At 38.0% G+C, this 23,852-nt stretch overlaps 1 protein-coding gene across 6 annotated transcripts in view; it reads left to right on the forward strand.

Annotated features, from left to right (window-relative positions):
* Positions 1-8,279: 8,279 nt before the first annotated feature.
* RAB28 (RAB28, member RAS oncogene family) overlaps positions 8,280-23,852 on the forward strand; it is an 87,074-nt gene continuing 71,501 nt past the window's right edge. For 4 of the 6 annotated variants that reach the window (XM_045474537.1, XM_045474535.1, XM_045474533.1 and 1 more), the window contains exons 1-3: positions 8,281-8,566; positions 13,177-13,273; positions 18,434-18,522. In XM_045474537.1, coding sequence (XP_045330493.1) covers positions 8,492-8,566; positions 13,177-13,273; positions 18,434-18,522 — 261 coding nt within the window. In that variant the 5' untranslated portion in view covers positions 8,281-8,491. Of the gene's footprint in view, positions 8,567-13,176; positions 13,274-18,433; positions 18,523-23,852 lie in introns of all 6 variants that reach the window. The other 2 variants (XM_045474532.1, XM_045474534.1) reach the window with 2 other exon arrangements.

A 23,852-nucleotide genomic window follows, 5' to 3' on the forward strand; every position in this document is an offset into this window, starting at 1 on the left:
TTTTTTTTTTTTTTTTTTTCTCACTGTTTTAAAGGCCAGAAGTCCCAGGCTCAGCAGGTCAGTTTCTGGTGAGGGATCTCTATCTGACTTGCAGATGGCTGCCGTCTCATTCATTCCTCATGTGGCTTTTCCTTGGCATGTGCAGATGTAGGGAGGGAGATCTCTCTCTCTCTGTCTCTCTGTCTCTGTCTCTCATTCTCTTTCTCTTCTTATAAGGACACCAGTCCTGGAGCTCCTGGCTGGCTCAGTTGGTGGAGCACGTAACTCTGCATCTTGGGGTTGTGGGTTCATGCCCCACATTGGGTGTAGGGATTACTTCAAAAAATATTAAAAAAAAATAAGGACATCAGTCCTAGGACTCCACACCAATGACCTCATTTAACCTTAATTACCTCCTAGAAGCCCTAATCTCCAAATGCAGTCACCTTGGGAGGTAAGATTTCAATACATGAATTTGGTGGGTGGGTGGGGGTAAAGACACCATTCTTATGTTGAAGACCTAATCCCCACTGTGATTGTTTCTCTTCTCTCTTATCCATCTTCCCGTCTTGAGATTGCCACTAACTAGAATTTTATGTTTACTATTATCTTTTGGAGACAATTTTTATCATGTATATACATATATATGCATATACACTTAGTTTTGAGCTCTTGTTTTAGAGCTTTATAAATATGGTATCATGCTGTGTGTAGTCTTTGGGGATTAGCTTTTTTCACTCAATATTATGTTTCTAAGGTTAATCCACACAGCTGTAGTTTATTCATTTTACCCTCCTATATAATATTTCCTTATGTGAGTATGTCAAGATTTACTCATTTTGCTGTCAAAAGATTTTGGATTATTTCTTTCTTTTAATGTTTATTTATTTTGAGAGAGAGAGAGAGAGAGAGAGAGAGAGCACGCACACACACAAGTGGGGAAGGGGCAGAGGGAGAGGGAAAGAGAGAATCCCAAGTAGGCTTTGTACCACCAGTGCAGAACCCAACATGAGGCTCAATCTCATGGACCATGAGATCATGACCTGAGCTGAAAACAAGAGTTGGACGCTTAATTGACTGAGCCATCGAGACAGACTGGATTATTTCTCAAATGAAAATGAGCCTATGAAAATTCTTGCACATTTCTCTTGGTGCACGATGGGATTTTTCAGGATCCGCACCTAGGGGTGCAATTGCTAGGTCACAGGGTATACAAATCTTCAACTATGCAACATAATGACAAAATTGTTTTCTAAAGTGGTTTCATATACTCTCTACAAGAAAAGTACAAGTTCCTGTTGATCCACATTCTCCTGAACAATTGGTGTTGTTCTGGCTGTAATATCATCGTTAAGCTCCAACCCCACCTTCTCTATGGACTTAGTATGATAAGGGCTAGTACTCTCTACTCGGCATTGTTCTTTTGCTCATTTTCTTCCTTTCAGTTTCTGCCAATGGCAGGGGTACTAGAGTTTTGAAGGTAGGAGGATGCAGAGGGGCTTTTCTTCCCCATTTTTGGCGTATTCCTATCAATGTTCTTCCAACAATGATATTTCACCTCAGCAGCAGCAGCTGGTTATTTCTATTTCCCACTTCTTTCCACACTCCTAGAATTAGCCTCATTGTGCTCACATAAAGGCACCAGAGCAGTGGAATGGTTTTTTTCTCCTCTGTGGGGAGTTCTAGCTCTGGAGGGGTCCCCTGTGCAGATCTTCCAATGCATGGCCTGTAGCAGCAAGTGGAACTCTGTCCTCAGAATTCTGACTCAGCTACTTGGGTTCTTTCTGTCCCTGAAGCACAGCAGCAGTGAGCCAATAGTCTGGGTCCCAAAGCCCCAGGCCTCCTTCGAGCTTTAATGTTATGATAACTCCTGACCTCTTCCCTTTATTCTCTGGGTCTTGGGGTAGTAACTGCCTCCAGGAGTGACTAACTTGGTGTTACCGCAGTGTTTCCTTTTTGTTTTTTTTTTTTTTCAGTCTTTCAACACCATGTGACCAATTCCCTATGTTAAATTCTCTCTGATAACATGACTATGTGGTTTCTCTTTCCTTGACTGATAAAGATTTGTTGGACTTCTTAAGTTTTGCCAATGTACTGGGCATGAAATGGTATCTCATTGAGCTCTCTTTGTGTGTGTGTGTGTGTGTGTGTGTGTGTGTGTGTGTGTGTTTCTGCGGTTATATTAAGGAGATTGGACATTTTTGCATAAGTTTATTTTCCATGTTTCATTTTCTGTAAAATAACTTTTTATAAATGTGCTCGTTTTTCTACTGAATTTTTTTTCTTATTGATTAGTAGTTCTTTGTGGATTCTGGATATCAACTGGTTTTAAGTTTTAGGTGTTGGAAATATCTTCTCCCAGTTTGTGACTTCTACTTTCCCTTTCTTTTTTTTTTTAATGTTTATTATTTTTTAGAGAGAGAGAGAGAGAGAAAGAGTGTACAAGAGCATGAGTGGCGGAGGGGCAGAAAGAGAGGGGGACAAAGGATCCAAAGTGGGTTCTGTGCTGACAGCAGAGACCCCGATGTGGGGCTTGAACTCGTGAATCGTGAGATCATGACCTGAGCCAAAGTCAGACGCTCAACTGATTGAACCACCCAGATGCCCTTCTACTTTCTTTATGGTATCTTTCCATTGGTCGTTTTAATATTTATTGTAATTTTCTTCATGTCATCTTTTATGATGACCTCTTTGCGTCTTGTTCAAGAAACCCTTTTCTATCTCAAGATGAGAAAAGATAGGCACCTCAAATCATTTAAATTTTGATTTTCACATTTAGAATCTTGATTACATTGGGATTGCGTGTGTGAGAGACAGATGAGATGTAGGATTCCAGTTTCTTTTCTTTTCCTGTGTGGTTTCTAACTACTACCTACCCTTTTATCTACGACCATATATATTGTGTCTTATATCAAAGTTCCATGAATATGGGAGCCTATCTGTGGCTCTCCATTTTGTTAAACAATGGTCAATTTGTGTATCCCTGAAATAATATACTGTATCTTAATTAATTAACTTGATGCAAGGTCTTGACGTCTGTAAAGCAAATTCTTTACTCTTCTTTTCCAGGAATATCTTCCGTGTTCTTGGATCTTTGCCTTCCATATGTACCGTTCCAAATTCCATGACAAATTTTATTAGTTGCATTTACACTATAGGTCATATGATAGAACTGATATATTTCCAGCATTATGTTTCTATACATGGACATGAGATATATCACCATTTATTGTTTATTTACTGTCTTTCAATGTTTCATAATTTTTTTTCCTATACATATTTGAGATACATTCCTAGGTATTGCATGATATAGTTGCAATGGTAAATAGTGTCTTCTGGAAAAATTGTGTTGTCTGGTGATCCTTTCATCTCTTGCCTCTTCCCTTAATTTTCCTCATTGCTCATTCTTTTGGGTGAAGTTTAACATTATCTGCCATTTAAGACAGTCAGGGAGGTTTTGGTGAAAATGAGCTCAATCTGTTTATTTGTGTGGAACTGGCATGTTAGAAACCCCTGTGTGAAAACTGAAGTTTCAATGGAGACCACGAGATATGACAGATGAGTCACTCCAAAAGCAAATCAACGCATCTAGATGTTACAAAGGTGTTCTCAAAAACCAGCTCCATGATTATTAAATGCTCCAACTATCTCAAGGCTATAAAACGTAGATGGACGATTGGTGTGTGTGTGTGTGTGTGTGTGTGTGTGTGTGTGTGTGCGCGAGCACTTGTGTGCATGTGGGAAAGGAGAGTGCTATTTTGTGGTCTGTGGTTTTCTTTGAGGGAGACATGAAGCGTTATTCATAATATCCCCAAACTTGAAACAATCTATTTGTCCATCGATGGTGGGGTGGATAACTAAATTGTGGTTAATTCGCACAATTGAATAGTATGCAGCAATGAAAAAGTACAAGCTATTGCCGCACATAACACTGTGGATGACTCTCACAGACTATATTTAGTGAATAGAGCCAGATACCAAAAGAGTACATACTATATGGAGTCTATTTATATAATGTTCAAAACCAGGTAAAATTAATTTATGGTGCTAGAAGTCAAAGTGGTAGAGGAGGTAGTGATGGAGAGACAGCACAAGGGAGCCTGCTGGAATTCTGAATTGTAGTGTATCTTGATTTCTGTGGTGGTTACATGTACCTGCAACACACACGTACAGGTGTGTATAAGCAAGGGAGAAGAGAATTTCAGGAAGAGAGGCTTGCTATTTATTTATTTATTTATTTTTATTTATTTATTTATTTATTTATTTATTTATTTATTTATGTCCTCTAGGAATTTAATGGACCGATAAAGCCTATAGATCATTTCTATATTTTTCTTACGTTTTCAGCAGAAATACAGCCACAGCGCCCAAGCGGAAAGCATGGCCATTATTCTGCCTTCCTCAACAATATTTTACCTTTGTTTCCAAATCTATCCTCACTTGGGCTTTAATCCTAAGGCCTGCATCTTCAAAATTATGCAACATTTAAAAAGATGACAGAAAACTAATGGATGGCTCTTGGATTTAAAGTGATAGCAGACATGGGGGTTTTGAAATTAGTTTACTTGATTCACTTACCATTTTTTCATCTTAATTGGTGATACATAGAATGTTCCGATGTTTTGACTCTTAATTCTATCCATTGAATGTTTTATTACCTATTTTACCTGAATCTAAGATTTTCCTGTTGATGTATGAAATATCTGTGTTCCTCCTTGGATTAGTTTCCTGTGGCCATTGTGACAAATTACCATAAACCTGGTGGCTTAACACAACACTTATTCTCTCATAGCTTTGGAGTCCATAAATGCTAAATCCGCATTCACTAGACTGGTGTCAAAGTGTGGACAGGGCTGCACTCTCTCCAGAGGCTCTACAGGGAGAATTCCTTCCTTGCCTCTGCCAGTTTCTGGCGGTGGCTGGCATTCCTTGGCTTGGGCTCTATCATCCTAGTTACTGTCTCTGTGGTCACATTGCCTTCTCTTTTTTGTTTGGGTCAAATTTCTTTCTGTCTCTCTTTTATAAGGTATGTATGATTGCAATTAAGACCCAACCCAATAATCCAGGATTATCTCTTCATCTCAAGATCCTTAATTTAATCACATCTGAAAGATACTTTTTCTGAACAAGGTAATATTTATAGGTTCCAGGGATTGGGACCTGATAGCTGTAGGACAGTCACCATTCAGTCTACTATCCCTCTCCACCAAGTTGCAGGGACCATGGGAGCAGAGCCCTTGTATATTTTGGGTGCTCTCATTGCTTAAAACAGCGCAATGAGAATGTCTGGCACATAGTAGTCATTCACTTAATATATGTCAGGTAAGTAATCATAATGAGTAAATTTGAAGATCTTCTTTTAGAATAGGGGAGATCTGTTTTACTCCAAAAGATAGCCAATACCATTAGTTGGGATTTATAGTGAAGGGCTTCAGTTCATCTCAGAAGGAATATTCTAATAACTAGACCTATCAGTCCACAGTTCGAGTTGCTTCATGAGGGAATAAGCTCCTTGTATCTGGATGTATTCCAACAAGGTTTATCATCTGTTAGGGAGGGATGCTACAGAGGGTATTTTAAAATTAGTTGGGAAGGTTGTAGCAGAGAGCAGTCAGGTTTGTCTTGTGTGAGTACTTTTACTTCTTCATATCTAAAGAACCCTAATCTCCTGAAATTTCTAGAATTCTTCTTTAAGCATTTTGTTAAATTGTTGGTTTTATGACCACTGAAAAAGATTCCCCTAGTTTATGGCCCTGTTGTGGCTGTTTTACAGAGGCGCCACAGAAACATTTTTTTTTTTCCCCATGGATCAGCTCTATGTCTCTGTAGACTGGTAACACACCATACTGGAAGCTTTCAGTGCTAGCTAGCCTGAAAGAGGAATTTTTTTTTTCTCTTTAATTTACAAATATGGCTCCAAGTCTTCAAATCTAATTTTCAACCTGGAATCTTGCCACTGATGTATAAAATATGGTCACTAAAATAATGCAATTGGCTTGTTTCATGTAGCAACACTGCCCAGGGATGAATCCACATGCAAATAAGTGAGGTCTCTCCATCAGGGCAGTTGTCTCGAAAACTGATGATAGGAAAATGCAAAGTTTTCTTCTAAATTTCCTCTCACATGAAGCCACACACGATAATTGATCTTATGATCTTAACTAAATCGAGCTTTTGGCCAACGTAGTTGTGCCAGTTGGGATGTTTCTAACTGCAAGTAGTGGAATTCATGGCCGAAGTGCCCCATGACAAGAAGCTTGGAAGGTGGGCTGAAGCAAGTTGAGGCAGTTCCAAACATTATGTCCTCACCCAAATAATAACAGCAAGGGAAAGGAGGGGGAGATGTTTTTTCCCCGCATGTCGTCGTCGTCTTCTAATTCTTCTTCCTCTTCTTCTTCTTCATCAGGGAGGAAAATCTTCTCCAGATGTTTCCCAAAGCATATCCTTTTCTGTCTCATTGGTCAGAACTGGGTCACATAATCATTTCCATTAAGGATGAGTAGAAAAGCAAATTTCTATAACATTAACTCCCTTCATTGACAAGAAGGGGTTAAATCTGTCCTCATTAGAAACAGATTCCTCAAACGAACATTTACAAATAACTTTGCAAATCCCTTTGAGGTACTTTTTCTGCTTCTCATTAACACACCTAGTAATGTAGGAAGTTGTTGTTAGTGGTGGTGGTTGGGAGTAGGGAAGGTACTGGAACTACTACTAACTGGGTATCATGGACTAACCGTTATCTACAGATGAAGAGACTAGACTCTACATAAGAAACCTGTCTAAGGTCACATGGCTAGGTAGCAATGATGCTCCAATATGGACCATCACTAATGATGATGAAGATGGTAATTACATCAGTTAATATTGAGTGCTTACTAGTATATGCCAGGCATTGCGCTGTTACTTCACATTGATTACTTCATTTAATTTTCAGCCTTATGATGGAGGTAGTGCCTCTGTTTTGTAGGTAAGGAAACTGTGGTTCAAGGTCACACATTTAGTAAGTGTGGGTCTATGATTAGAACTCCAATGCTCCCCTTAGGGCTGGGCACTTCTTAAAACTGTACTGGTTTCCTATTCTACTTCCTACATTCTTTCCAGGACCACTGCCTCTGAGCTAGGCTTTCTGTCCCTTAAACTCACTCATCTGTAAAATGAGATAATTCTACCTACTTTATGGGGTTCCCGCGAGGAATCAACCGTGATAATCCCTGTAAAGTAGTTAACAACGAGACAAGCATAGGAGTAAGTTGGCATTATTATTGTAGAATTTATCCTACTATCTTGAAATTTTCAGTTACGTCTTTTTACCTACCCTAATGGACTGAGATCATCCAGGACAGCAGTTCTTGTACTTTTGGGACTCAGGGCCTGTCTACACTCTTAACAAATTATTGTAGACCCCAAAGAGCTTTTGTTTATGTAAGTTATAGTCATCATGACTGCTTTCCAATTAATACCGACAAATGTTTGAAACTTCGTAACAAGCACACGCTTCCTTAACTGTTCGAGTAATGATATCATACACATCATGCATCCCCTGGAAAACGTACACTCGTGAGAGAAGGAACGCAGAAAAGGCAAAAAGGTGTTTGTATTGTCATGAAGATAGTTTTGACTTTATTGGGAACCCCCCAAGGGTTTCTCGTACCACACTTTGAGAACTGCTGTTCCAGGGTACTTGCTAGATTAATGAAACATCGGATTCTGTTCGGTCGAGAAAATCCATGGTTCGAGAGGTCAGAATAAGCGCTAGAGCTCCGTTAAACGGCAAGCCACTATCGCTGTGTCCCCGAAGGCAGCGCGATCTCGAGCAACGTCCGCGGCGTCCACGCTCCTCTGGGGTCTCCACCCCCGGCGCCCACACCACTTTCAGAGGCCCCGCCCCAGTGCGCTGCCCCTCGCAACCGGCTTCCCGGGCGCCTGGAGACAGGCCCCGCCCCACCGCCTTCCATGGCAACCGTGGCGCGCAGCCCAGGCGTCTACGCGCCCCCCCCATCCCCCTCGGGCTAAACCATTTGCTTCAGGGACCTTCTGAGGAGGTGGTGGAAACACGGGAATACGATACGACGTCTGAGAGCTCCTCAGCTTCCACTTTTCTACATGGTTGGAACATTATATTTTAGTTTTATGCTTCACAGCTGCCCCTGCGAGAGGAGCGCCCATCTCTCCCTGCTCGGTTCGAATGCCTCCCCCATCCCAGGCCGGCGGATGGGTCGGCTCGCCAGGGAGGCTCGCGGTCGGCGCGGGTTGGCCCAGAGAAGGGGGAGCGCGACCGACGTAGGGCATGGGGGGCGGGGCCGCGCTCAGGGGGAGGGGAGGTAGGCAAGATGGCGTCCGGCGAGTGATTCACCCCAGATACGTCCAGCGGCCGCTGAGACACCGGGGCGGGGGGTCCTGCCCCCACGGTCGCCCTTCCTCCTCTCCCCCACCCCCGGAGACCCCCCCTACTCTTCCTCCCTCTACCTCGGGGTGGGGGTGGGGGGGCGAGCCTGGTTCCCGGGACACCATGTCGGACTCTGAGGAGGAGAGCCAGGACCGGCAACTGAAAATCGTCGTGCTGGGGGACGGCACCTCCGGGAAGGTCAGTCCTCCAGCGGGCCCGCCGTCCCCGGCCTGCAGGAACCCCGGCGCGGCCCCGGCACCCCCCTCCCCCCCCCCCAGCCTTCTCCCCGCCGCTCTGCGTCGCCTCATTACCCCAAGGGCGGGGGCCCACCTGGTCGTGTGGCCTGGGGCCAGACACGAAGTAGGCGCTGGGTGAAGGCTGACGGAGCTGTCCAGCTCCCATTAAATTAAAAAAAAAAAAAAAAAAAAAAAAAAAAGAAAAGAAAGAAAGGAAGAAAGAAAGAAAAAAAAAAAAAGTCACTCTCTGCCTGGATCTCGAACTCCTACTTCTTCAAGAGTCGGGCCAGCATCGCCCTCCTGGGAAGCTTTCCAGCTTCTCGCCTCCGACGACTGGCAGACATCTGCCAGGGCCTCTTGTTCTTCCTTTAGTTCAGGTCGCACTTTGCCTCCGCGCCCCCACCCCCGCCCCCCAGTCTCCGCGCCCCCGGCCGCTTTACGGTTTCGGATACCAGCACTGCGCTGGCGGCTGCCAGGAACTTGGCTCTGGAGTCAAGATTCCCTGGGTGCGCCTCGGGGCTCCATCGCTAACTGGTCGGGGCAGCGGAGGGCACATTCTTAACCTATTTGGGCTTCATCGGTCAGGTGGGTATGGAGAGGGGTCGCCTCAAAGGGTGCAGTGTGCAAATGCACGTGAGATGTGAAAAGCCACGTAAAGCTTTCAGAACGCGGCGTGCACCCAATAAACGCCAGTTGCTGTTTGATGGCGTCATACCTCGTCGTCGCTGCTGCTCATGCAGCACCTGTCCGCACAAGCATTCATTCAACAAGTACCTGGGCGCTCCTAGTGAGGGCCGGGTGCCGAGGGGTACGGCCGCTCTCCTGCCAGAGGGGATCCTTGCTTAGGGTCTAGCCTTTGGGGACGGTTGGTTGAGCCCGAGTGCGTGAGAACATCCGACAGCCAGTCTCCTGGCTTGTTAGGTTGAGGCTTTTAACTCTGGGTCGTGGAGCTCCGGAAATGGTATAAAATCCTCTCTCGGTGCTTGCTCTTTGGGGAGGGTCCACGGGATCCCGAAGGGTCAGTGACTCTCCCCCAAATAAAGCGAAGAGCTGCTGCCCTCGGTGCCTTCACACCTGTCGCTTCTGTCAAAGGCGCCCACAGTTTCTGGAATCTTGCTGCAGCCTGTCTCCGCTCCTCCCCTCTCCCTGTTCCCAGCCAGAGTCTGCAGAAACGCAGGTGGTTATTGTCCACCAGTGTCCGGCTTCACCGATCCGTGTGACTGGTGTAGCTCGGACCCTGGCTTCTGTGGCGACGCCTGCTCGTTGCATCTTCCCTGGCAGTCGGCCCTGCAGAGCTGCCCCTGGCTTTTGTGGGATTCGAGTTCCCTGGGGCACCTGGGAGAGGTGGCGTCCACATGCAAAATGTGCAGCATTCCGTTGATTTCCTTCTGCCTTCCCGGGTGGAGATTTTGTTACTGATTTTTATTGCTGAGGAAAAGCGACCTCGTACCCTTTAATGACCTTTGAAGGTTTTGGGGAAGCAACTTTTTGAATAGTTTGACTGTTTTAAATAAATCGGCATTGTTTCTAACACTCTTATTTAATAAAAAAAAAATTTAAGTTGTGTACTTGTATGGTTTTATTCAATTTCCTTCTGAATACCTTCTAATCTTTCATCTCCTAAACCTTTTACAGTCAGCTCATAACTGAGTTTATTTCCTGTTTCAACTTGTAATGACAGTCTATAGCCCCAATACACTTGTTTAAAGAGACAAAAATTGCCCTTTATCCTGCATTCTATCATAAGTCTTTAAACTTTTGCTCATTTTTTTTTTTCCCTCCTAGTATATATCAGTCTTCATACATGTGTGACTCAGTTGAAGTTTGTTCATCATGTTGTATCTGGGCTTTTTATTTAGCCTGCCATATGTTTTTTTTTTTTTTTTTTTCTTATTGCTGATTTAATGTGAATAATTGCAGTTTTTCATCTCTTTATAAAATTCCGTCTAGTGTAGGACAGGGCATACTTTCTCTCCCTTCCATACTGTTGAATTAGGACTATCATTCTGCTTCAGAGGGTAACAGTGGTAACTCTTTATGGTGTTCTGATTGAGTCTGTCATCTCGACTAATCTATTTGGAAGCTGTAAAGGCATTTTCTGCCAGAGATTCTCAGACACAAACATCAGGAACTGAACGTTTTTTCTGTTGGTATACCAAGCTTTTTTCTCCTCCATACCCTGTCCAGCCCTCAAGTTACTGGCTGCTATCAACATCCCCATTCTGTTTCCTTTACTATCCTTTTATGAATTCGGCCTCCCTTTCATTCTTACTTGTGTCCTGATTCAACGCCTGACTGTTTTTTCTAGCATTATTTTTTCTTGTTAGTTTTAACTCCTGGCATTTAGATACACATGGACGGAGGCAGTGGAATATTGAGATAATCACTAACAGTTTCTCCAGGAGAAATATAAGCTCCTCCTCCTAATAACATGTGTTTCTATTTCTTTCTGTTTTGATTCATACTTTTGATTTTATTACACATTTCTTAAGATTTTTTTGAGGCAAAATGTTCTTTTTTGGTCTCTTTTTTTTGGTATTAGTAAATGTAATATTGGTAAAAATTATAAGCAGAAGTTCACCCCAAAAAAACCAATATAAAGAATCAGATAAAAATGTTTCAGATGTGGTAGATGATTGTTTAAGAATGATATTTATATAATGACTTGTGAGAACTTATTTGAGTATGAAAGAGGCAGAAAGTCCAGAGGATTGAGGAAGTGCCTACCACTGATTCAGCCGATTCTCTGTTTGCCCAGAGATGGTATAAGGACACATGTTAATATTCTGTGTTCCCAGTGACCTATGCTTTTGACAGATTATACTTTATTCCAATAAAAATCCTAGCTTTACGTTTGCCTCAAAAGTGTGAGGGTAGGGCTTTCAGAATCTTGCAGTCCTGTTTCCAAGAAAAGAACCTTCGAATTTTTCTAAATACTCATCAATGTAAAAATACTGATCTTTGAAAACCCTAAATGAATGGGAAAAATTACCTTAAATGGCACGATGCTAATGCTATATGTGCCTTGAATTTCTCTTTGTCTTATAAAAGTATATCAACCATCCCTGTGTTAAACACTTTGAAACATCTGTACTAAATAGTGGTATTTTTCTCTAGAACTATGAGCCTCTTAACAGATTTTGCACTCTAAGTTAAACAAGCTCGGTGGCATAAATAAAGCTAAATGAAAAACAAAAAGCTTTAAAAAGGAATGCTTACCTTTTTCATTCTGATCTCTTAGTTTTTATACTATTGTTCAGGGAAGCCAAATAAATTTTCATTTGGGTGTAGTGAGTTTATTTCTCAGTGCCTGGCAGAACCTCTTTCCTATGGTGCTCAATAAATATTTGACCAAATATCTTAGAAATTTATTACAAGTTCTGAGTGTTTAAATAATAAAAGAATTGGAGTGAGGGTGTGCAAATTGTTATTTGTGTGAAAAATCTGGTTCTTGTGTCAAAAGGAATTTTAGGTCTTTTTGTTTGAAGGAATTGAAATGTGGCCAAGTTTTCTTTTGCATTACTGCACTTATGTCATAATTAATTATACTAAGTTATCTTCGAAATTTTATTTTAGTTTTCGTTATTTTGGGAATTGACATCTAATTTTAACTTTCAGAGTAAAAAAGGGTAATTTTCACTTAACTTTGGGAGTCTTGCTTAAAGAGCATAAAAGCTTCGTGAAGCTGCCTTTCTCCTTTTTGGTGAAGTGTACAAATAAATAGTGCATTTAATGTTTAAGAAGCCTTTAAGTGATTGAGTTATTTCAGTTGTTACCAGAGTGATAATTCTACTTTGGTATGAAATGGTACTCTAGAGTTTTGAGTACAACTTTGAGTTTTTATTGAAAAAAAAATGTATATATATATATATATATATATATATATATATATATATATCTGTTCTGGTTATAATAATCTTGTGACTTTTAATCTTTATGGTTGTTGGATCGAAAATACTTATTTTTGCCTATAATATTAGTCTCAAAAATGCTTTTTAATTTTAAAGATAAATATTATCACAGTCATTCTATAGGATCATTTTCATTTAACACCTTTAATGTAGAGAAAATTAGACATTTAAAGACACTTTTTTGTGGGGAAAAAAGAAATTATATTAACAGTCTTTCCCCCTTTTTAATTAGTACTGCTTGTTATTGGCTGAGGGCACAAATACTCAGAATATTTAACCTCAGAAATGAAACAGAATTCTCTGAAATTTGTATTCAACTGATATCTATAGATATACATATCTTTAGTCGTGTTGTTTTAGTTTTCTTGTTGATATATCTCAAATTCTGATTTCCAGCAAGAAGGAGCTTGACTATCTGGGGATTTAAAGAGATCCAACCCATTAGCCTGTTGTCCCCACTGATAGTAGTTGCAAGTGAATTTACCTGGTGGAGTGTTAAGTCCCTCCTCCCCTTGCAACTGATTAGAACTGCTTAAAGTTGCTTGTTGGATTAATGGGAGTGTAAATACTAAGATTACTTAATAAGGTTTAGTAGTGATTTTATGTTTACATTTCTGAAACAAAGACATTAATTTTGGTTTTCTATGCATCAATTTTTTAGACCTCCTTAGCTACGTGTTTTGCTCAAGAAACTTTTGGGAAACAGTACAAACAAACTATAGGACTGGATTTCTTTTTGAGAAGGATAACATTGCCAGGTAAGAGACTAAAAAATCTTAACATAGTGAATTGTATATATCTTACAATAAGAGGCATAGGGAGACATGCAAAATAAATTTGGGGGTCGCTTCTGTGTGAAAATATATATAATTAGCAAATCTATCTTCAGAGGTTAACTTTCATCAGCATCTACCATGAAGACGAATTGTCTATGGGCGTGAGAGAAAAGTTTATATACTCCCCTACTCTCCTGCTATTTTTGACCACTCTACACATTTTTTTGAGGATACATAATAGTTGTTTATAAAATTCTAAAAAGTTAAAAAAATCAAATGCTGTACAATTATAAACAGATATTGTATAAACTAAATGTGAAAAGACTGGAAAGGATTATTTTTTTTAAATATTATTTTGATTAGCCTCTGCTTCAGTTTTTTGTTCGAGAGAAAGTTGGAACAGAAGTATAATGTAGCTATGGAACTTCTGTGCTCTAATATGTGAATGCTGTTTTATGCAAGGCAGCATGAAATTGCTGGCATTTAATAGACCACTAAAATTTAGGGTCCCTAGGCACTCATAAAAATACAGTTTGAGCATTCAAGATGTTTCAGTTCACCATGCAAAGAAACTATTTAGATGCCAGTTGCAGCACATTTTGTGGGAAATACAGGGAAATAATAACAAAAAGAGAGTGGTTTCTGTTTTAAGTTAGTTTCTGAACAATTGGGGCTTTAAAATGCTCTGTCCATTCATTTGTAATGGTTAAATTATATGTTTAAAGTATTTTAATAAAACCAGTTTATCCTGATTGACTTTCTGAACCAGTCCATCCCTCTCCTCTCTGAGGAAACACATTTGAGTAAAAACGGTTGCAAGTATAGCGTCAGATTCATATACTGGAGCATGAGTGATACAGTGGGCAGGGTTGAATAAATTCCAATATTATTGAAATATGTTAACCTCTCAAGCATCCCATCTATCAGACATTTCTCCGTGAAAGTTTTAGAGCAGCCAATGAAAACTTTTGGTAATTGAAGGTATTCTGCATATCTCACTGGTAATATGCTCTGTTATATTTTGTGACTGAATGCAGCTACCAATGAAGAATGCATTAAAAGATACAGTGTGACAAAAGATTTCCAACTTTCCGTTCTAAGTTATTGTTCAGCAAGAGGCTTAATGAGAAACATATGCATATTTTGTTTCGATTGTATTCACTTTTAATCTATTCAAAACTGAAAATCTCATTTTATTATTCTCACTAGTGTGGATAGGTCAACGCTACATTCAGAATTTTTACAGCAGTCACTAGCAGAATACATGCTCAAATCATGTAATATACATGCTGGAAGCTTATTTTTTGCAACAGTGTTTTCAGGGATGCCACTTGTACAGAGAACTTTAATATGTATATAATTATTGACTGTTTTTGATGCTAATCAGCAAAAGCATCAGCTTTCTGTACCATTAATATTAGTTTTTCTGACTTTTTTAGTTCAAAGGCTTAAATACAGGAATAAGCACCATGCAGATATTAAGATATTTTAAGACTGGTTTTGGACATCTTATATATATATATATATATATATATATATATATATATATATAATATGTATGTGATGATTTCGGATTTGTTGCACAGTGTGACCCATTTTAAAGTTTTGATGACTTTGTAAAAATACTTGGTATTTTTGAAATCAACATTTATAGTATAATATTTTAGAGTTAGAGAGTACTTCTATTAAAAATGATGTTAGGAAATTGATAGTCCAATGAATGTGTATTTTAATATTCCTGATTAAGTTATTATTTTGATGGGTAGAGATCCAGAAAAAAAAAAATTTTTTTAAGGCAGTTGGTTTTATGCTGCTTAATAGACTCAAAATATGTTAGAAATTTCAGCAGGAAAAATTATTTTAATATAACTTGATTTTATACAATTAATACTATATTAACAAATGAGATAAGTAAATTACAAGGTTCATAGTATATCCTTTATAACTTCAACCTTAATTTTAACTGTGTCAAATGTAGAGTGATTAATATTTGTATCGTTAGCTATAACATTATAGACAGCACTATTGAATTTATAGAGTGTACTAGGCAAATCTAATGTGTGTTAAGTATTCTGGTAAGTCTTCTGTCCATTCAGATTGTTAGAGGTGTAATACCTCCTGTCCATCTATTGACATTCTCTTCATGCAAGTTTTCAAGGTCATTACTTTGTAAATATTCATCCATTTTAGTATATTTCATGTTCCGGTATGCTGTATAGTCTGGATGCAACCACTGTGCAGATTTTACTGCTTAAAATAGTGTATCTGTTAGTCAGAGATTCTGCTGATAGAGCTTCTTAAGAGCCTTAGTCAAAATACTTTCAGGAAGCTTGTGGGTACAGTCCAGTAAACAGCGTTCTACTGTGAAAAGGATTTCTAAGTCTTTAGTACAAGAAGTGGGCAGACTTGTGTTTTTAGTTCCATCTTGACTATGCAGCACTTTAAGTAAGGTTAACCAAGGCTCCAAGTGTACTTTGACAAGGTCACTGTTGAATCCTCTTGGTGGCTTTGATTCATACCAAAAGCAACTTACCTGTATTTTGTCACCTCATTTATTTTATTTTTTTCCCCGGTTACATGTCATTTCTTACCGAGGAGCAGGAATTTTGTAGCATTTTACATTCAAGATTAGATTGCTGACAATTTCCTTAATGTTGTTAGTTGGAAATTTATGTTAGATGGATTTTTGGTTTTTAAAAATTTTATAGTATTGATTACTTGAATACTAACACATAGGTTATTAGGTATGTCACTTTGAAAATATACTTGGAAGCTTTATATGTTTATGTTTGGGAAAACTAAAATGAATATTAACTTGAATTTCATCCGTATGTGATTTTGTTTCCCAAATAGAGGACTCTCATATATTTTTATTTTTATTTGTTAAAAGCCTAAAATTCAAATGTGGAAGTTAAAAATATGTTTCTAGATATATGAAATGAGTATGAAATTAGTATCATTTGTTGAAGCTATACTGATAGCAAAAGTGTTTTTTTCCGCCCCCCCCCAGCTTTGGCTAGCATTGTGGGTTATCAGTAATGCCTAACTATTTTTATTTCTGAGGCACTAGAATATGTATATTAAGGAAATAAGAAATAGTAAAGAAATAAGCCAACAACAACCAACACTGTTTATTTGGAAAGGTATGGATTTAAAAAATACCTGCAACACATGAATATAAATCAAAGCTTCTTGGATGGGAGACAATTGAATAAACAATGTAGAGTCTTGAAATGATGTCGTCAGAATTTGGAAACGTGTAATGAAACTCATGTTCCTAAAGTTGTAGTTAAGGTGTTCACAATAACTAATTCAGATAGGATCTCGCTATTAGAATTTAAAGAAAGAAAAGCTTTCTATTTCTTGATATAAAGTTAAGTGATAGGAGTTACTGACCTTGAAGAAAATGGGATTAAATGCCTTTTATTAAGTGTTGCCTAAAATCCTGTAAGAAAGTTAATTTTGTTAAGCACTGTTGAAGTAAATAAATGACTGTAAGAGTGTGCAAGTAAACTGGACAGAGTACTGCCTGTTTATCTAGGGGCTTCTGAAGCTGTCTGACATAGATCTAGTGACTTCTGGCCCTTTCTCACCTGCTTAATTTGAGACCACATCAGAGGAGAATGAGTTCAGCTTTGAATCTTGAAAAATTTAGATTTTTAAGTAAGTGGGTTTATCCCAGTTATTGGATACAGTCTTAGTTTGTGACATTTTGGTTTTCACATTCACAGAGCTTTAAGAACATTTTTGTCATTACTCTGTGAGCCTTGACGGTGTATGTGGGAATGATGACGAGTGATAAACTCCAGGAGCTCTCATTAATGCTCATGGAAGTTCCCCATGTAAATCCTTTGCCCATTGGCAGATGCAACAGACCCACCTCAAAATAATGGAAAGACTGTATTACAAACCCAACAAAACTTAGAGTCAAGGGTAAAACTTGGCTGGTTAATCCAGTGTTATACTTGCTTTTCAGTGGAATGGTGAAACTGACATTCTCCAAGTTGACTGTTTTGCATTGGTATAAAAATTCATGTCTTTATAATCTTTTTTATTGTTGCTTTTGAAGCAAGACCATTTTTTGCTGTCTTTAAGTTTTTATTTTGAGTTTTCCTTATTTGCAAATCATTCAGAAAGATACATTTGTAGTATGGGAGTTCATTTTGAAGGTACTAATTGAGACTTTGTCTAACTTTGGAGAAAACTGTATGGTTTTCTTAGGAGAAGCAGTTTGAAATGTTAAAAGCATGTTGGACATGGTCTTTAACTTCTGGGGTTCTGCATTGATAAGAGAATAGCTTATCTCATAAATTTTTGGATCAGCCGAATATTTTGCAAAATAGAAAAAAGAAATTTAAAGATTGCTTTTTAGTATTTTAAAATGCTTTCATTATGCTTGTGTGGGGAAGATTTACACCATTTTATGAAGGCTTCGAAGCACATGTAATAGTTTGTTTCACCGGAAATTCTTTGAACAGTTATAAATGTATCATAATATTTAGTGAAATACTGGGTATCTATCCTGTCTGTTATGAAGATAGCTATCATATGTGTTTATATTTTATAGCTTAAATTTGAAAACATGTAGTTTTAAAAAAATGTGTTTACTATTGCATATAATAGGTGACATTCAAATTTTAAAGGTCCATTAATTTGAGTTGAAACTCTGGGTCCATTTTTGTACTCTATTATTAATCTATGAGTATTAGAAGCTATGGAGTTTAGATTACAGCAAAATTCATTATGTGCTATAGGGTAGGTTAGTATATACGGCTCTATTTTTATTTTTTAAGTATATTTTTTTTTACCCCACATATAAGTGCTTTATTGTTCTATTCTCTGTTTAAGAAAATTACTGTTTTTTTAAGTTTTAAGAGGTTTATGAAATTAAATCTTTCTTTTGTTTTGAAGGTGATTATAAATACGGTTCTATAGAAATGGGGTAAAAGTATAAACCTAAATTCCCCCACTATAATATCTTTTGGCAACGTTATTTCACAGTTCCAAATATCTGACCATAGGAACATGCAGAATAAAAGGCAAAATAGATTCATAGTTTATCATTGTGACTTAGTGTTCTCTGAAACTGTATTCACTTATTTTGTTACTTATCTTTTCTGCGTTCTTATTTTTATATTCAAGGAAACTTGAATGTTACTCTTCAAGTTTGGGATATAGGAGGACAGACAATAGGAGGCAAGATGTTGGATAAATATATCTATGGAGCACAGGTATGACATTCTGTGATTATTCCAGTATTAAAATATCCTCTCCCAAGCACATATAGCTGGGTACACGTACGTGCACGCACACACAGACAGACAGACAGACACACACACACACACACACACACACACACTATAACTTGATTTTTATCTGATATGTGGAGAGACTGATTTTATCTTTGTGCTAATCCTTTGGTTTCATCGTCCCCAAATTATGTTTGGAATGATTTGGGTCAGGGAACTGGTGTGACTGTAATACCTTTTGTATGCTTACTTATATTGTTAGGTATTATGTCAGCAGTTAAATAAATGCATGATAAGTGATATATTTATTAGCTGATTTGGTTATAGTGACTGCTTTCAGAATATTCAAACTGAATGAAAAATATAGAAGGGAAAAATTTAATTTCATTTTAAGTTGTAAGGACAAAAAGCATATTTATATATTTTTGTGCTATAAAATGGTTTACTAAATATTTATAATTCTTCAGATTTAATACATATATGAATTATATGAGCAAACTAAGTATGAAAAATTATATATATGAAGCACATACAATATCTTAATATATGATATCTTTTCAGAAGAAAATCTATATAGAAGGAGAAAAATCACTCAAATAATTATATAACACATTTTTTTTTGGCGACATGAGCTTATATGGACATAATTTATAAGTTGCTAAATTATTATACAAATAGAAAACGTGCATGGTAGTGATATACTTTAAAAAGTTAATTATTGACATGCTATTTAGTTTTGCTTTTTCTTCCACTCTAGTGTGTGTCTTTTACACCATCATGAAGCATTAGAGGGGGTAATAGCCATAACCCTTATTTGGTTCTCTATTGGAGTTTAATGTTTTAAGTGGGAGGATTTTACCTTGGTTATGTGGAACTATGTTTATAGGAAGTGACAAAGACAGGAGACAAAGTCAGACTGTTAAGCACTGTTCTGTACGCTGATGCTTGGCATATGCCATTGCCTTAATTTTGGATGGAAAATAGATTCTGAATTATTTTCTAAAATATTCAGAGAAAAGTACATGAAGCTCATATGGTTCTGAATCATTTGTGAAGGCCCTAGAGTATTGGTTTTTGCACTATTAATATATAGATTTGGATCTTAGAACTATTTTTTCTATGCCTTTTCTTCTGCATTGTTCTTTGTCTCCTGAAACTCTTGTTGCTTATTTAGCATTTTTCACTTGTAACATATGACTTAATATTTTATGCGTATTCATTTTTCTTTTAAAAGATAAGTCTCAAGATTTTTGTGTCTGGCTTTTTGTTGTTTAATTTTTTCTGTCTTAAACTGATTATATTTAAAGTAGGTATTAAGCTAAAGAAAAATTTCTGGACAGAGATGTGTGGGAAGCCATAGTTGTTATTTTACTCCCCTTTTTGGTAAAATTGGTTTCGAAAATAGTAGTCTCTTTCCTCTTTGTCCATTAAAGTATACCTTCAAGGGTGCATATTGGACTTAAAAAAAAAATAAATATTAGATGTGTCAAGCTTCTCATAATATTTGACTCTGAATGTCAAATAAAGTAACTTTTTATTATTTAGATTTATCTAGAGAACAGGAAATTTTATGACTCTCAGGGCAAATAATAATATGAAATTCAATTAATGAATTTTTTTTGACTTAAAAATTGAGAGAATATAGTGCTCATGATTTGGATTCTCTTAAATTTACCTTCAGATCATTAAAAATTTATTATTTGATTTATGTAAATTAATTTGGTTTATTAATATAAAATTATATATAAAACTAATGATGTGAAATTGACAGGGTATAAAGTTAACCATTTTAAAAGTATGTAATCAGTGGCATTTAGTGCATTCACAATGTTTGTGGCCATTCTTTTAAATCATTTTTTTTTATAGTGCATATTTTATGCTTTTATGTAACTGCTTAAAAATCAGATATTATTGGTTAAATTTGTAGAAATTAAAAAATTTTCATCTTTTCTGAGAGGACCTGACTTCAGTAGGATGTCTTCATTCTCTTCTTGTACCTCATATCTTGTGAGAAAGAGCTTGTTATATTTATATTCCTTCTTAGAACTTGTCAAATAAGATTTCTGTTTTGAAGGTACATGGGAGGTTTTTTCCTTTGGATGGTGCCTTATATTATTTATATTTTACAATTTCTGTGAATGTTATAAGCATATGTCTTGTCTCATTAAACAACAATGTAGTACAGTATTTCTGAGAAGTTCATGAACATTTCCATGAAATTGTGCCAGGAAATGGGGAATTCTGAGGTGATAAAATGAATTATCATAAATTAATGATAACATAGTAAATTTTCCCTGCTTTCCAGAGATTCTAAACTAAATTATGCGTAATACATAAACAACATTTACTAGTAGTTTCTTTTGTAAAATATATGTAAATTAAAAAAAATTTTTTTAAATGTTTGTTTATTTTTGACAGAGAGAGAGAGAGAGAGACAGAGCATGAGTGGGGGAGGGACAGAGAGAGAGGGAGACACAGAATCCGAAGCAGGCCCCAGGCTCTGAGCTGTCAGCACAGAGCCTGACACGGGGTTCGAACTCACAGACCGCAAGATCATGACCTGAACCGAAGTTGGATGCTCAACCGACTGGGCCACCTAGGTGCCCCAATATATGTAAATATTTTATCTAGGCCAGAGAAGCTCAGACTACAATTCACTACCATAAATTGGAGGAATGTTACTTTTTAAAAATATTGCTTTCAGAAGCATTCTAAATAGTATTTTAATATACTCAATCACTTTATATTGTGTAGTCATATAATTATTCTTCAGAGTGGATGTGTACTTTTTCCAGAGTTCTTGTAGATGCTTATGTTGGTTATGAATACTTTGTATTTTGGTATACATACTACAGGATAGAAATCTTTCAGAAATGATGTTTTGACTGGCTGTTTTGAGGAAGGACATCAGTTTACTGTGTATTTAGGATTTTCTTTTAGGTTCTCTAACTTCTGTATGGTGTATGGAAAGCCTCATCTTATACATACCTGGGCTATTAAGCTAATGAATCTATTTTTCTTTTCTTTTTTTTTAATTTCTTTTAATATTTATTTATTTAACGTTTATTTATTTTTGAGACAGAGAGAGACAGAGCATGAATAGGGGAGGGGCAGAGAGAGAGAGGGAGACACAGAATCTGAAACGGGCTCCAGGCTCTGAGCTGTCAGCACAGAGCCTGATGCGGGGCTCGAACTCACGGACCGTGAGATCATGACCTGAGCTGAAGTCAGACGCTTAACCAACTGAGTCACCCAGGTGCACCAATGTTTATTTGTTTTTTGAGACAGAGAGAGAGAGAGAGAGAGAGAGAGAGAGAGAGAGAGAGACCGAGTATGAGCGGGGGAGGGGCAGACAGAGAGGGAGACACCGAATCCGATAAGCTCCAGGCTCTGAGCTGTCAGCACAGAGCCGACTTGGGGCTCGAACTCACTAACCGTGACCTGAGCTGAAGTTGGACGCTCAACCGACTAAGCCACCCAGACGCCCCTTGAATCGATTTTTCTGAAAACATTTCTTAACATCAGAAAGAGGTTTACTTGTAGGCTGGGAATGAACTTAGATTCAAATGGAACTGATTATTTCACCCCGTTCACATTTTTCCCCTAGTAGCATTAAACTTCAGCAATCGTCTGTTGAACAGTGTTGGTTGAAACAAAATTGGATTGACACCCGAGAAAGAATTAATGAGGTATTTTGACAAGAACTAGTTCTAAGAATTGAAGTATTTCCCAGTTAAATTCCCAGATTTTAAATTAACTTAAAATTTTCTAGGAGTCTTCAGAAAGATGTTATAGGCTATTTTTCATAGTGGTTACGAGCAAACACACAGTACATAGTGTTTAGTGCCCTGTAACCTGTGGCTAACAGAGGCTAATAACAAACCTCAGAGAAGGACTGGGTGTTTCATTTTTGTAGCTCTTTCCGTCCTGGAATCTAAGTGGTTTGCAAACACTGCCCTACTGAGCATAAACTCAATGAAGTGTAGTCACTTGTAAGGCAGAACATAACTACTATTGTGTGCCAGTGCCCCCCACAGATGAGCTTGCCTGTTAACCAGCTACAAAAGGATTTGGTTGCCTGGATGGCAGCTGGGGAGAGAGCGCATCTCAAAGCTGGACTCTCTGAGACCCTCTGCTGTCTTTTACTATGCATTTTTAGTTGGCTATTTGCCAGCTTAGAACTGATTATACACCTTTCTTGGATTAGTGTTCCTTCTTACACAGCAAAGTATGTGTTGTTAGGACTGTGGTATAATCTGTATGATCTAATCCATTTCTGCGTATAAAAGCCTACTGTAGATTATTTGTCATACAAATCAGGGAGAAAAAAATACCTGCTTTGTGGGATTTGGGACCCTTTCACTTTGGGGAAGGTTAAATGGTGTACATACTGTGTGGGTTGAATTTTAGAACTAAATCTATGGAGTCACCTACAGGACTTAAATGTTGCCACCAGTGCTCACGTTTCCTTGAAGACTTCAGTGTTCCTTGGAGAATGATTTCTGCCTGGTTAATGACTCGTCGTGTTCATCAGATATGATGATCAGTAGAGAGATGAAAACAGAGTGCTGTGTGAAGAGACTTTATGTAATATTTACCAAAAGTGTTGAGGTTTATGAAGAGAAGGGTGATAGTATCTTCTGGGGAATTGTAGGTGGAAAAAGTGAAGTGAAGGCATAGAAAATATAGGGAATTTTTGTTGAAGAATTTGAAACTATAGAAGAATGTATTAAACTTGAAATCTGGTTTCCAAAAGTCCTATCAAAAAGATTTGGGACGAAGAGGAGCAGTTGGAGGGTAAGATGGGAAGAGCAAGCATGGGGCAGTGTGGGGAAAAGATGGAAAAAGATGAATGGTAGATAGGAGGGTGATAAAAGCCCATCAGGGACAGGAGACGTGATGATGGATTTCGATGGCCACTGGCTTGCCAAGAAAATGGCTTCCAGCAGTTCCTGGTAGATTCTTCATGGGTTTCCCCTGTTGCCAAGATGTGTTGCATTTCTGAGGGAGTTACACCTTCTTGTGGCTGAGAGGATTCTGATAGTTTTCTGGAAGCAGTCAGAAGAGGTCTGGATTGATGGATGTGGGGAGATACTTAGGCATTGGGGGTGCTTGTGTTCTAGGCTCCTGAAGAGGTGAGTACTTAGAGGTCTGGCTCTGGGGTAGACTACAAAGGAATTAAACTGGAAATCAGTAATTGAAACATAGCTGGAAAAACTCAAAATCTATGATGATTTAAAAACATGTTTTTCAATAACACAGAAGTCTCCAGAGAAGTTTTAAAATATCTGAAATTAATAAAAATTGTGGGA

This window comes from Leopardus geoffroyi, chromosome B1 (assembly GCF_018350155.1).
Source record: "Leopardus geoffroyi isolate Oge1 chromosome B1, O.geoffroyi_Oge1_pat1.0, whole genome shotgun sequence".
NCBI classification, from domain to species: domain Eukaryota; kingdom Metazoa; phylum Chordata; class Mammalia; order Carnivora; family Felidae; genus Leopardus; species Leopardus geoffroyi.